The sequence below is a fragment of the Ammospiza nelsoni genome, chromosome 4, assembly GCF_027579445.1.
Source record: "Ammospiza nelsoni isolate bAmmNel1 chromosome 4, bAmmNel1.pri, whole genome shotgun sequence".
NCBI lineage: Eukaryota > Metazoa > Chordata > Aves > Passeriformes > Passerellidae > Ammospiza > Ammospiza nelsoni.
Genome location: NC_080636.1, coordinates 14752709 through 14768106, shown reverse-complemented (window position 1 = coordinate 14768106; position 15398 = coordinate 14752709). Strand labels below are relative to the sequence as shown.

The window sequence follows — 15398 nt, the reverse complement described above, 5'->3', positions numbered from 1 at the left end:
TGTAGAACACTCGTGAGAAGTTACAGACATATAGCATGGAAAATAATCTGATTGTTTCCTCCACCCTGCAATAACATAACAGATGTATACCCTTTGCTTTCTGGAGATCAAAGCTGTAATTTTCCATTGGCTTGAGAAAGAAATGTCATCTGAATACAGAAAACTTTTGCAGATTAGGAAATTCGTCTTCACTTCCTGAAGCAGGAAGCCAGCATATGCTGTGCATTCTATGATTCAGGTTCTTGTGGGTAATGTATTTTAGCAGAGATGATTCTCTGCTGAAAGGTCCTACTTCCAAATCCCATACATGAGATAAGTGTGGTTACTGATCTCTGTGTTCCTCGTGTTTCATCTTCTGGCGTCATCTGGTAGACAAAAAAGAAAAGGTTGCTACATGGATAAGTAATGTGCAAACTGCTAGCTCATGAAGTGGACAAGTTACTCATATTGCTTTCTGAAGTCTGCATTTCTTCTTTGTTCATTGTTTTCCCTAGATTGGCTTATGCTGTTAAATGATGTATGATGTTTTTCTTCTCTTACCTCTAACTCTCTCTCTGTTTTCCACATTCTCTGAACATTACAAGTAGCAATGTGTTAGTTTACATTGGTTTTTTTTTAATCACAGACTTGGTTTTGTACCAGGATAATAGGGGAAACAGCCTGTGCGTGTTCTGTATGGACATTTACATTGGAAGTGTGTGAGGGTCATTAAAAGTGCTAATAAATAGCTCTTTTACAAACAAATTAGAGGGTTGAAATGTCAAATATCAATTCTGAGACACAAAAAAGACTGTGTTAATTTTGTTTGTATTAAGAATCCTCTATGTCTGTCAAAGGTCTTATTACATTACTTCATCTCTTCAGGTCCTTCTTACTGGAGCTAGAGGCATATGAAGTTTAAAACATCTTTTGTAATGTACACATATAATGAGCATTACTTCACAGCAGCAGTGAAGGTTTTCTGGGCTGTTGTTTACATGAATTTACTTTAAAATATTTTAAATTATGTACAGCTGTAATAAGCATTTCCAAAAACTGTGAGATGTCTGCAGAACAGACTTAACTGAAGTCAGATTGTTACAAATGAAAGAGACTGGAATATAGGAGGAAATCAAATCCTGCAATCTTCAAGTCTGAGTTTTATGTTCCTTGGATTTAAACCACTGCAGCCATCAATCAGCCTGAAACCTCTGTCACTTGGCTTTTGGTATCCCAAGTTTTCAATCTGTTCCACTGAGTGAGACAATTCTGATTGATTTTGTGCTATGTATGTGTATTTCTAGACAAACCAGAAGACTTCGTGATGCTGAACAAGAAAAGGACAGAACATTGCTTAAGACCATTATCAAAGTTTGGAAACAAATTAAATCCCTCCGGGACTTTCAGAAGTTCACTAACACACCCATGAAACTTTATTTGAGGAAGTATGTCTTGATAACACTTTTTGTAATTGATTTGCTAGCAGTGGAGTTGTAATAAGATTAATTAATTTAGAAACTTAGAATTTTGATATGCAGAAGTAAGACTTTGAGCAGTGCTGGCACTTTGAGCCTGCCGCTATTCCTTTTGAATTTGGGGAAGAGGAAAGGTTTAAATAAGTAATAACTGTAGCAGAAAGGAATGTCTACAGACTAATGAGTAATCAAAGTTACTATCTGGAATTAATGTAATTATCTGCTATCAACACTTAAGAGTATCTATGCTAGTCTTTTTAAATAAAACATACTTTTGATATAATGAAGTTAATTCCTGGAGAAGTAGCTTTCTGTTATATGTTACAGACTTAATTGTATCCCTTATGTAATTTTATGTAACATGCTGCTAATTGTTGTTTTGAAGGGAAGAGGTTGATCAGAAATCAGATGAAAAAGCATATGAAGCAGAAATCCAGGCTGAGATAAAGGAATTGCTAGAAGAATGTATGGAAGAATATGAAAAGAAAATGGAGGAGTATAAAACTGAGCTACATAACTGGAAATCCTGGAAGAAGACACAGGTTTGTTTAAATCATTCAACTTCACAGAAAAAAATTACTAGTAAATGTGTCAAAAATTTCTCCTTCTAATACAGAAAAAAAATTCAGAGTTATGTATATATTTTATGTTCAAATACATTCTGTCTGCTTAGAATTTGTCAGTCAGATAGTTGTTAATTAAAAAATATGAATGTATAAGCTTTTTGTGAGGCACTGTTTTTCTGCTACTGATTTTCAGTACTTCAGTTCTTTCTTTCAGTTTGGTAACTTTGCAGCATTTCTGTTAAATTAATTTCTTTCTTGCAAAGAAAAAGCATGGATTAACTTTGTGTCTGTGAGTGATGAAGCAGAATAATTAGGGGTGTTTCTAATGAGCTAGCAGTTGATATCATCTCGTGTAAATATGTGTTTGGGAATGCCTCACTATGTTTAGGAATGTCTGAAAGATTTAATTAATATTCTAGCCTTTCACCTTTGAAAAGCTTTATTGCTAAGAATCTGTGCTGTAGTTAAGGCCTCAGTTGTGCTTCACTGGGATATTGGGAAGTACAGGTGCTGCAGCAGCACCCTGCAACAAGATGATCTTTGAAATCAGCTGTGGCAAAATCAGGTTTGCTTTCACAGTTAGCTGGCAGTATACTGGATTCCTTGGGGTGATGGTGATTATACTTTATTATGATTATTTCCCAGCTTGAGCACCCTAGGTTTTTGAATACCAAAGAAAAATAAAGCTTAAGAAAATGCTTCAAATACTGTTTTCAAGAATCTAGTGTGTCTGCTGATACTTTTATGGAGAGTCTTTTCATGTACTCTCTATGGAGTACAGCCTCTATAGAAGGCTTTAAAATATTTGAGAAGAGGCCAATATGCAGGAATTGGAAATTCCTGTTATCAGAACACAAGTGGGCACATGACTCATTAGCATCATGTAGATTCACTTGTAGGGTAAAATTAATAAGTGTAAACCTTGAAATGAAGGCAGGTAGTCATGAACATTGATCCCAATGCAAACTGTTCATCCATGCCTTCACAAATACCATTGTGGCATCTTTTTATTGTGATAGTCACAAACTATCTTGAGACTAAGAGGATTTTGCTTCTTTCCTTTTAGAATGAAATTACATTTCTTTCTTACCCTGAAGTGCCTTATTTTATTTTACTCAAAGTACTTTTCAACTTAATCACTCCTGTTGGTTTCTTACTAGTACAGATCACATGAATCAAACACACTAGAGCTAGGTGGGACTAAATAAATGTAAAAGCAAATACAGGAGCAAGAAGGATAACACAAAATTCGGCAAAGAAACATTATTTTTTAAGAACAATAGGTGAACAAGTTGTTTGGCTTCCTGCTTTAGTTAATGAGCAGAATCTGTTTGCTCTCTTTCCTCTTTTGCTGATGATGTCTTGTGAAGTGGCTTGGTGTTTCCAAGCAAGCTGTACTTCCAAGTAATCCAGAAGTCTGTGGAAGGAGGAATTGTTTAGCAGCTGTTTAAAGCTGGGCATGCATGTAAACACTGGAGTTTTGTAGCTCAAGAGATGCTGAAAGGCCTGTATTGTTCTGTTTGTTTATTCTTGTTTGGCACAAGGGAGGGAAAGGATCATTCTGCTCACGCTAAAGATATTGCTAAGCCAACAGCACTTGTGCTCCAGAGTTTGTGGCACATGTGCATTTGTTTTGTCAGTGTGTGTGCAGACAGTGCATCTCAAACAACTGTGTCTGCTGGCTGAGTAAGCTCCCTTCAATCCTAACAGGATGTACATGGTAGCTCAGGCAAGTGAGAAGGCAGCATCTAGCCAGAATGTTCAAGAAACATGCTGATTTTGAAAGTTGGTAGAGAAGATTAAGTAAATGTTTTGCTTGGAGCACATTATTATTTTGAAGCATAGGAATGGAATGTATTGCTGAATTCTGGAACTGATGCAGTCCTTTACAGTGAGAGAAACCTTTTATGTATTTGTGTGTAATACTAAAATTATACTGTCATTTTACTGTACATACACCATCTGTGTTTAGCACTTGTGAATCAAGAGAACAAGAGAAAAAATTGAAGAGATTGAAACACATTCAGAAAGAATGTTATTGTTTTTATATGCAGAAGTCCAAGAAGAAAAAGAAAAAAGATACTCTTGTAGATGAAGAATCAGAAGATCATGATTTTGGTGAGGAACGTATAAAACCCATCCCTCCTAAAATGGCCAATAGCCTGGAAATAGAGCAGCAGGTTAGAGAAAAAGCTGACAACTGCAGAAGGAAACCTGGAGAGCCTATTCTAGTTCCTGAGCTGACCCTCTCAGGAAGCATAACTCCAACTGAGCAGTGTCCTCGGTAAGATAAATGTTGGCCAGCAAATTACCTTATTTGTGAATTTCTATAATTTATTAATTGCTTGTTTATACAAGTTCAGATGCATGAGCTCACCATTCTGTTTCACCTAGTGATGAAACCTCTGCTTTTGAAGGTGATATAACTTAATTCATTTTGAAGTCACATCTAACCTTGTACATAGTGCACTTAAAAAATGCATGTCTGCACAATCCCTTTGAACCCTCTACTATTCCTTGAGCATCTGCACAGAACAGGGTGCAGATACAAAGAAGGTGGTTTCACTGCTGGCAGTACCACTCTCATTAGCTAGTCCTTTGCACAGGGTCTGTGCTGTACTCAACAAAGGGAAAAGAAAGGAATTGTATACTAAACCAGAGATTGCACTGTGGATAAAAGAAATAAATGCACTTGTTTTCTGTTACTTTCCATATTTGCACACACAATTTAACATACATCTGCTGTATTTCAGTAATTTAAACACTGCTTTGTTTTGTACTTGGTTCACAAATAGCCTCATCAGGGAATACTGCTTGGCTGTTGTACTCCCAATGACTGAAAACCTCAAAATTTTAACTTGATATAATTTTTGTGCTTTGGAGGAAGAGGGTGGAAGAGAATTTTTTTTTTTCATAGATAACTTCTTTTATATGGAGTTAGTTTTTGTGGTTCCAAAATTTTACTTGATAATTTTAAAATCATTTTATATTCACAAGAAGATAAAACACCTGTTAAGTAAGAGTTCTGAAGTCATTCCTGTATACTGACTTTTTTGGAGGAATACCATCCATTTTTAGGTGGGTTCTTTCTCCCCATGAGAAATCAGATTTTCATTAAAAATAAGTAATAAAAATGTTATTAAAAATGCTATGATAGCTTGTTTGACATATTTACAGAGCAGAAGTTTTGCGACGAGAGGATGTGAAGAAACGCTCAGCATTTATTAAAGTCCTTTTCAACTCCAAGGAAGTGTCAAGGACTGTTACCCGACCAATAAGTTCCGATTTTAGAGTTCACTTTGGACAGATTTTCAATTTACAAATAATCAATTGGCCAGAGAGTTTGAAACTACAGGTAGATGTTGATTTATTGCAATAACTTTTAAAGATGATATAAAATGTAATTACTCCTGCAGTGCTTGTGTTTTGCTCTGTGATAGTGTCATAAAGACTGAAAAACTTATGAAAGACCTTTTGTAAATCATCAATCTTACCCTCCTTCCTTGCTTCCCCAGTCTTTAACTTTTAACTTTGCTGCTATGTTTTTGATGCTTATGCTTTCTAGAAATATATAGTAAAAAGTTATAGTTTGGATGGGAGAAATTAAGTAATTGGGACTTGTGATTAAATATGTTAGTGGATCATCCTCTTGATTTTGGAAAAACTGATTTGTGTTGCAGATCAAATTACTAACATGGTCATCTTAAAATGTTATTTTCCACACAGTAAAACCCTCATAATGTTTACTGGAGGGGAAGAAGAAAAAAAAAAATTTCTAGTAATGTCCATAACTGCACTTGACTTGATCAGCAGTGCAGTTAAATCAAGTCACTGCCAACCCCAATTCCAAGTATTAATTAATAAATGGTTCACATATGTACTTTTCAGAGTTAATATGAAACAGGGTCAGGATCCTGCTTCTCCCTTTACAAGACTCCTCTGGTTAGGTAAAACAGGTAGTTCAGGGAAAGATGTAAAAACCCCTTGTCTGCTTATTTATTTAATGCATAAATTGAAAAGGAGAAGGAAGACCATTTTCCTGGATTCAAAACAATTGAATGGAGAATCATCCATCACTCTGAGCCTGCAGCTGGCTAGGAAAGAGAGGAGCAACCTGCAGTGCTGCCAGGATGGGGACTGTGTGCCACATCTTGCCTTTCATGTCAAGGGAGAATGAGCCAGGCAGAATCTTCAGCTGATCCAAGGGAATGTCTCAAGCAGTTGCAAATTGTACAGTGATGCTCTTAAAAGCCTGGCTTTGTCAAACTTGTCTCAGGTGCACTAGAATAGTGAAGAAGATGGACTTGTAGGAAGAATTCACATCAAGTTAAGCTGCTGATAGCTGCTGAAATGTCTGCTAATTGGATATTTTAGAAAGTGAAAGGATACAATTGCCTTAAAATATTTATTTCATGCTTAAGCCATAGTAAAACCTTTTCTCTAAATACCCTGCAATATGTTTTCAGCTTCTCAGGAATGCCCATGTAAATTGTTTCTTCTGTCCCCCATCGTATATTTTTCCTAGATTTATGAAACTACAGGTATCAGCAGTACCACCCTGTTGGCTGAAGTGTTCTTACCTGTTCCTGAGACTGCAGTTCTGACAGGCAGTGCTCCTCTGGAGGAAATAGAGTTCAGCAGTGATCAGCGTGTGATGCTGGATCATGAAGGAGTTGGGAGTGGTGAGGACTCTGGCTTTCCTTAGCTCAGTGTTTCTTGTTTTGCTGGAACCATGTAGCAGTAAGAGGCTGGAGTGGGTTTCAGAATAAACCCTGCTAGGAGCCTTCACAGCTTCTGTAACCGAGTCTTCCATAATTGTCGTGATTTTTATTATTGAAGTTTGCTGTGGAATTTTTATCTCTTACTAATTTTAAGCTCTGCATAATAAAAATGTGTCTGTTTATTATTTGTTGTATTGTATTAATGGAGCTTTACAAGCTATAGAAGATGTTTGGGATTTTTTGAGCATTTGAGTAATCAGGCCTCTGACACTGCAGAGCAAGCAGATACTAATCATTATAGCTCCAGTGATTTTGATGTTTTAAACCACTGAAAAACTGTCTGTAGAAGTGTATATGCAGAATTTTTTGTCCCCGTTTGCTTTGTTGGCAACCTGCACACACCTTTTCCCTGGGGCTTTAGGCTGAAGATAAAACAAGGGAGAGATAGGAAAAGGGGAAATGAAGAATACATAGCGCATATGGACTTGCAAGTGTGTATAATGAATTTGAACAACATTGGGAGATGACTGGCTTGCATAAATTTGCCATATATAAACACAGATAAAGCTGAAGGACAATAGATTAAAAAATGAGGAGGAAAAAAATAGGGTAAAAAAATCATTGCAGTAAATGTCACTGACTATGATGAACATATGTACAAATGTGTGTCAAAAGCTTTAGGACTGACTTTTCAGTCATACATAATTCTTTTGACTCTGAATTTCTGTTTTGTTAATATCAGTATGCTGAATCTGAAAAGTACCAGAAGTATTAAATGGTGTGCATCTGTGGAGGAAAACAATGAGCCTTTGGCATAGCCTTTCCTTCCAGCTCACATGGAAGGCCTTTCTGTAGGTGTAATGGAATCTTTCACTCATTATTTTAGAACAGAGTTCTTCCCCACAGCACACAGCAGAACCATGGTTCCACATGAACCTTTTTATACAAAGGCACAGGTTATTTGACTACTCATTTTCTGGAATATTTTTAAATATATTAAGATGCTCTGTTTGAATGCATAAATACTACTTTGTATTTTTCCCCTTTGATAGGCGTGTCCTTTTCATTTGAAGCTGATGGTAGCAACAAAATGACTTTCATGACCTCTGGGAAAGTATCCAGTAGTGTCTCTTGGGCAGTTGGAGAAAAAGGAATCCCCTTAATTCCTCCAGTATCTCAGCAAAACACAGGCATTCCAAGGTAATAAGACATGAATTTTCAGTGATTCATGGGAAACTGATTGTACTAGTATTAAAAAAAAAAGATTTCATAATCAAGACTTTAAAAAATCTTTTTCCTCATATTTAGATATTTTACTTTGTGCTGTAACCCTCTCCAGATATCTTAGGGTACATGTATTTGATAAATGTATTTTAATTAGAAATTATACTTTTTAGCCTATTATTTCTAGAAAATTCAAACTAATTAATTCGATTTTATGATTTTCTAATAGAGAGTGAATATATTGTCAAGGAACCTTCCTGTAATTATTTTGCTGAGAGCAGAAACTCCACTTCTTTCTTATCTGAAGTGCATTTGGAGAGGCTATGTCTGATTTGCCCTGAGGCTGCAAGTTGGTTATTGTAGATTATTTGTCCATTTTGTTGCTTTTATTTAATTCCGTAACGTTGAAGAGATGATACATAAAGGCTGCTTTTGTAACATCCTTAGGCACCTTCACTATAAACCCTTAAAATTTTTCCCATAGTTATTAATACTGAGCAAGTATGAGTACTTCTTCCAGCTGATTAATTTGTCAGTTTTTTTTTTATTTAGAGGCTAGACATTGGCTTACAAATCATTCTGTTACTATTGTTAACCAAGCTGCAGCCATTCAAGTACTTTGCTGATCACTATATCAGTATCTGCTGACTTCAGTGAAAGCAGAATAGATGAGGTCAAAATGTAAAGATGGATTCCCAATAGCTAACTTTAACTCTGGAGACTAATCACTGTAATAAATGGAAAACTGAAGAATTTCAGAAGGAAGTTTTCTGTGAAACACTCTTCTTTGAAACACCTTGTGGAGATGAACAGCTCTCTGTGACTTTCCATTGTCTGTTGGGAAGGTTAGAGACAGGATTTTCATGACTAATGTTAGCTTTTGCTGCCCGTTCCTGCTTTATCTGCTGCTCCAGTAACTGCTGGGTATTTGTTTGTAACCAAGCACAATACAGACCTATAAGTTTTAAATTTTTCTTGAAAGTACTCAAGTTAAGTAGAGATGAAAGACAAACTAGCACCCCTAACATGAGAAGGGGCAACATCCTCTGCAGTGGTATTTGGCTAATAAATAACACACATATCCTGGTGTATTGGCCTTATGTGTCAAGGTTTGAGTAGCAGTGAGCCTTCAGAGGTGGCTCCTGTGAGAAGATGCAGATGGCAAGCAGGGCAGTGTACAAATGCCCTCCAGACTACCTACCATGCTTCCTTGAATACAAGAAAGTGAGTGGGAGCACCCAGAGGATAAAGACTTGGGACTGGTAGCTACAGGGAGGATCATAAGTGGTGCTGCATCACAAGAGAGAAGGCTGCTAGGGTTTCCCAAGTGTCCTCTCCAGGCAGCAGGCAGTCTGGACGTGGCAGGCAGAGCAGAGTGCTGGCAGCAGTCCCAGACATGGTGAGGGGATGATTCAGGGTCTGTGCAGAAACAGCGAGGAGGGGGCAGAGATGTGGACTGAAACACAGAGCTGAAAGCACTGTCCAGGAGGAGAGGTCAGAGACAGGAGCTAAGATACAACACAAGCAAGGACTGTATGTCTGAGACGTTCTTTGTCAAAATTTTTATGTTACCTTTCACTGTGTGAGGCAATTTATCTTCTTACTTGCAGCAACATGGAATAGCATAGGTATATCAGGAGTATATCAAAAAGCACCTTATTAGCTGTATAAAAGTTGTCTTCCATCTTTTCCTTCATATTTCCCATTTACTTTGCTTTGTGATTGATCATTCCCTCAGTTTCATAGTTACAGCTAAGAACTGTGAACTGGAATCTACTATTCTGGTTGTGGGGAGCTTTTTGGGTTTTTCTAAGATTGTTTTAAATACTTTTTTTATATTGCTGAATCAAATGTGCTTTAGGTGTAAGTTGTGTCAATTCTATCTTTTTAGTGCTTTAAAAAATATTGATGCAATTGCATCCATTGGCACATCAGGCCTAACTGATATGAAGAAACTAGCTAAGTGGGCAGCTGAAGCAAAACTTGATCCCAATGACCCAAACAATGCAGCTCTGATGCAGCTGATCATGGTAAGTGGTGTTTTCAGAGCTGAGGGGCTGCTGGGGCTGTGGAGCTCCTGATCAACAGAACCTCCCCAGGCAATCTGCATGCATCCAGGGAGGTAGCAGCATTTGAATTTGTGATGGACATTCTTGTGTGAATGTTAAGAAGCAAAATATCTACTAAAATATGATTAATGCATTTAGTACTGGGTTGTTTACATATTAATGAATATGATTTATTAATTCATTCAGTAGTGGCAAAAATAGGTGTAATGGAATGTGCATACAGATCAGTTAATAAATTAAAAACAAAATATGGATTTTGAGTTTGTTGTTTCCTTAAAATACATGGGAATTTCCAATGTACTTGTGTGGTACTAGATAAGAAGCTGCTCATTAATGAGGATTGCACAGAGATCTCAGGTTTTGTAGAGGCTTCAGCTTTTCTAAACAACAAATTGAGGAGCTGTTTACATAGCTGTTTAATTTACATGGCTGTTTATTTACATAGCTGTTTAATTTACATAGCTATTTAAAAGCTGAAGTTCTGTAAATGGGTCTCCCTTACTGTACAGTTTCCTAGGTTACTCTGGCATGTTATAGTTTTCATACTCTCTGATCTTTTGTTTATGATACAAGGAAAAAGAATTTTATTACATTCTGTAATGTATAATCTCATATGCTTTGCTCAGCAAAACACTGCTATAAAATACTTGGTGTTTGGTCTGTGTGATCCATCTTTATTGCCTTTGCTTAAAATGAACATCCTTGCAATATGCATGCAAAACTTATAAAGGCTATTTTATAGATTTTTGTCACTTTGTATGAAAAAGTTCATATTTTTGTTACTAATTTAGATTACTACAAGCGGAGAGGCACACGTTCCTGATTTCTTCAGATTGGAACAGTTGCAGCAAGAATTTAATTTTGTTTCTGATGAGGAGTTTAATAGATCAAAGAGATTCCGACTGTTGCAGCTCAGAAATGAGGAGGTGGCAGAGTTCAGAAACTACAAGCAAGTCCCTTTACATGAACGAGAAATCAGTGAGAAAATCTTCCAGGTAGAATGTTTTCTGGAATACTTCTTTTCTAGTTTAAATGCTTATGATATTTGACTTGCTGTTAAGTCAAGTGTTTCTTTAAAGAATGTAAAGCTATGCTGACATGAAAAAAAAAAATATTCCTTCAGTCTTTTCTAGTGGTATTTTCATCTAATTAAACTAGCTTCCTTCCAAGACAATATTTCCATAGCCATACTTCATTCAGAGTTAAATAAAACAGAAAAACTGCTGTAGGCAAAAATGTTATGAGTTAGTAGTTTTCGTTAAAGTTGAGATACTTTTTTAAAAAGTGATTTTAGATATAAAAAGGTAATTTAGAGATAATTCAGGTTTAGGCCTATTAGCTTTTGAGCCCTTTTTTGGGGGAGGGGATGACTATTAGAAGCAATGACTCTAACAAGAATTAAAACCTTTTTTTGTTTCCTTAGAGCCTGTGTTACAGATATTTCTGTTTTAGTACATTGCTCCAATTAGCTTACCTTGCCCTTGCCTGTCTGTTAATTACCTTATTGAAATGCAATGTGTGCAATTTTTTATTTGGATTATACTTCAATTATTTTTATCTCAACTCTGTTATTACTGTTAAGTCATGCATATTTTTTTTGTTCTTAGCAATTCATGTAGCTAAGGAACATTTTAGTATGTTCATTGGCTTAGGAGGGTCAGAGTCATCTCAGATTCTGGCAAACACTGTTTCATCCCTACTTCTTCTGACATAGATTTACTTGAAAAATTCTTTTTTTCCTTTCTATTGTATGATAATATTTTTAAAAGATATTTATTAATTCAGACATATCTCTTTGCAATAAATATTATTATTTTTGTAAGTTTAGATTAGTTCTGTATCTTTTATTTAAAGATGCACCACATGTTTGCTGCACCTTTCTGATCCAGTTCATTTTATGGGCTATTTTCATTCATTTTATGTAACCATTCAAAATTTGAAAACCATAGTTAAAGAATTATTTTGATGGAGGTTTGTTGGTTTTTTCCATTAAGATAAATTGGATAAACCCATGATTGCCATTCCAAGTTTATTTTATGTGCTGTGATCTTCAAAATTAAGTTTCAAGTGATTTGTTCCCAGTTGATTTACTAGCTGTTTGGCAAAAAGGTCTGGAAGTTTGCAGAATCATGGAAATACTATTTGTAAAATATTCTCTGGAGATCATCTGGTCCTGCTTTCCACTGAAGTGGTGGTACTGTTGCCAGCACTAGATGAGGTCAGCTGTTTATTTGTCTAGCCAAGTCTTGAAAACCTCTAAATGGGAGACTCTACTGCCCCTTTGGATAACCTGTTCCAGTGCTTCGTTATCCTTCCAGAGATTGTTCAAAAAAAAGAAAGAAAAAAGTCACATCCAACCTGAGCCTTCCAGGTTGTGTTTAATGGCTGCTTTCCCTTGTTGTACTGTCTGGAACTAGAGAGATGATTTTGACACCCTGTCCTTTTGCCCCTCAAAGAGTTGTGAGCAGATCCTGCATTGCTCATTAATCTCTTCCTCACCAGCCTGATGAATTTGATCACCTTGCCCAGTGCAAGAAAGACTCTGAAACACTGGAGCAAGTCCAGTACAGAGCTATCAGAATATGTGCGCTGCTGAAGCCATGACCTACAGGGAGAGGCACGAAGGACTGAGGTTGTTTTTGCCTAAGCAGGCAAGGCTTGTGGGACTTTCTTACTGCACCCTTCAGGTACCCAGTGGTGCAGGGAAAACAGAGAGGGACTCATCCTAGAGGTGAGATGATGATAGACACAAGTTACTCCCAAAGACATTGCAGTTAAACATAATGAAAACATTTTTCACAAAGGACGTGTTCAAGTTCTTGAGCTCATTGTCCATCAAGTTTGTAAAATTGCCATCTCCAGAGATACTGAAAATCCAAGGCCCTGAGCATTCTAATTGGAGTTGTTCTGATTCTGAGTTTGGATCAGATGGCCACCAGAAGTCTCTTCAAACCTACATTAATCTAAGATTCTGACTTCTTCTTGTAGGTCATGTCCTCTAGGCCTCTTGCTGTGTTAGTAGCCCTTCAGTGGATCCCATCCATTGTCTCCAAATGCCTCTTGAATTGGCAGCTGCAGACTGCCTGCAGTATTTCAGGCATGCCCTCTGCGGTGTCAGGCTGGAGAGGATGGTAGTTTCCCTTTGTCTGTAGGACATGCTGATCCTTATCTATCCTGTGGTTTGCCTTTTGCCAAAAGAACATGTCACTGGTTGCCATTAAACCCACACTTATTTTAATATGGCTGTTATTCTTCTGATTGATTTCCAGACTGTGCCAGTGCATGAAATTTTTTGGCCCTCAATGCAGAATTTTCCCTTTTTATAATTGAGGCTTCAGTTGTCATAGTTTTAAGTCATAAAGAGCCCTCTGAACTATGGTTCAGTCACTCACATTAACCACTCTTCCTAATCAAGTATCCTTGGCTAAATTGCTGTCAGTACACTGAGTTTCCTCATCCAGGTCACTTGTGAAGAAATAGAATATTATCAATCCCAGGGGCCCTTTGCTTTTTAGAGGACACTAATTAGACATTGAGCTGTTTGTTCTTACTGTTAGAGCTCAGACCTGAAGATTAATTTTACTGAGTACTTTTACATAACTAGCTGTGGTTCTGAAGCCAGTGTGATTCTCAGATCCTGGGAGAGCCTCTTGTAAGCTCTGGTTTTTGCTTGAAAGCTGAGTGTTACCTCCAGCCTTTTCTTATTTTATGAGACACTTTCCTAAACTTGTGAATAGAAGTTGCATCTCTCAGTAGAGCTTTCACTGTGGTCCATCTATCTCTCACAGCCCTGAGAGATATCCCACCAACATACTTCTCCCTAAGAACCAAGTGCAGTTCTACTCACCAAGTGAGTTTTACACCCTATGAAAATAATTAATAATTACTAATTATTTGGAAAAGTACTTAATAGTATTAAAACACAGTTCAGATTTCTGACCATCTTCCAAGAAGACTGCATCATTTCTGTTTGTAAAGAACTCTTCCTGTTAAAGCAGCAATAAGTGAAGCCACTTCCAGTTCAAATGGAATTTCAGTTTATAACAGCAGGTCAAAGTTCAGCTTTCAAAGAAGAGAGGGAAATTGTCAAGTTATTCATTGTAATTTAAACCACATGAATCTTGTAACTGAATGGTATTCTTGTCTCTATTAATGAAAATTTAGCATATGTTGTATACACTAGCATTAAAAATAGCTTTACATGAACGAGAAATAATTCACAAACTACTCAAACTTCACTCTGCTGTGGTTTTCTGTGGTCCATACATTATTATTAAGAAAATACTTAGCATTTTTTCTTATATGTGATAAAGCATTGAATATATATTGAAGCACAAACTGTAATAAATATCTTTAGGACTATGAGAAGAGAGTGCAGGAGAGGGATGTGATTGACAGCAAAAACTACCTAGATTCACACAGAGCAGTTGTTGCCAACTATCTGCAGAAGGTAAGATGCTAAATATGTGCTTCACCATATTCCTGTCGGCTGTATGTTGCTTTTGTACTTGGATACTTTGTTTCCTTGAATATTAAAACCTGATTCATCTCTAAATGTGACCTACAGACATCTTTAAAATTCCAAGTTAGGCCTGAAACTGGAGTAATTGAACAACTGGAGGTCTGCGTTATTTAATGCTATTGAGAATGATGCAATATACAAAATGACAAGCCATTCTGTGTATTTCTGTCAGTTCTGTAAATTCTTCTTTGCTCCATGCCCCAGAGTTTTATACTGTTGAGTCCCAGGAATTCAGTGATTTCCCTCCTCACCATTTTCTTTGTTGTAGGCTGTGATGCTAAGAACTTAATTAGCTCCACGAAAGTGGCCCTAATCACTTCTAAAAATCATTTAATGTAATACACAGAGTGCTGTTCTGCAGCCTAAGGCAGAGGGCATATCATCTGTCACATTTACCTTCATTGTGGTATTACAGTAACATCTTCCCTTATATTGATTAAATTAATTTTTCTAGTTTTCATTATATTAAGATGACATTCTCTTTAATCCTTAGGGAAAAAGAAGGAAAATATTCATCATCTAACCAAGAAAAGTTTACAATTTCAGACTGACAAAAAAGCAAGTGTGAAACATGGCTACCAGTTTCTTACCAGTTGTGTAAATATCAAAAAGTGTATCAAATCCTAGCCTGCCAGCAAAACATGAAGTATGATGATAAGGTTGAATTAAAGTAGGACAAAACAAATTATTGGTTAGAATGCTTCATGAAAGAAGAGTAGGGAAAAAAGTGTTTAAATCTTGCAGGCAACTGCCAAAGTCCAGATTCAATATGAGTATAAAAATGATTTTTGACAAAGCTGTCATGTCTGTGTCAGCCCCATATGTTTTGCATGGCACTGAAC

At 36.6% G+C, this 15398-nt stretch overlaps 1 protein-coding gene across 3 annotated transcripts in view; it reads left to right on the top strand.

Moving 5' to 3' along the window:
• Positions 1 to 15398, top strand: part of LOC132072337 (complement C1q tumor necrosis factor-related protein 7) — a 114629-nt gene that overhangs the window by 79015 nt on the left and 20216 nt on the right. For all 3 annotated transcript variants that reach the window (XM_059470576.1, XM_059470571.1, XM_059470570.1), the window contains 9 exons: positions 1284 to 1424; positions 1840 to 1996; positions 4075 to 4304; positions 5198 to 5375; positions 6546 to 6702; positions 7794 to 7941; positions 9857 to 9995; positions 10826 to 11029; positions 14392 to 14484. In XM_059470576.1, coding sequence (XP_059326559.1) covers positions 1284 to 1424; positions 1840 to 1996; positions 4075 to 4304; positions 5198 to 5375; positions 6546 to 6702; positions 7794 to 7941; positions 9857 to 9995; positions 10826 to 11029; positions 14392 to 14484 — 1447 coding nt within the window. The remainder of the gene's footprint in view (positions 1 to 1283; positions 1425 to 1839; positions 1997 to 4074; positions 4305 to 5197; positions 5376 to 6545; positions 6703 to 7793; positions 7942 to 9856; positions 9996 to 10825; positions 11030 to 14391; positions 14485 to 15398) is intronic.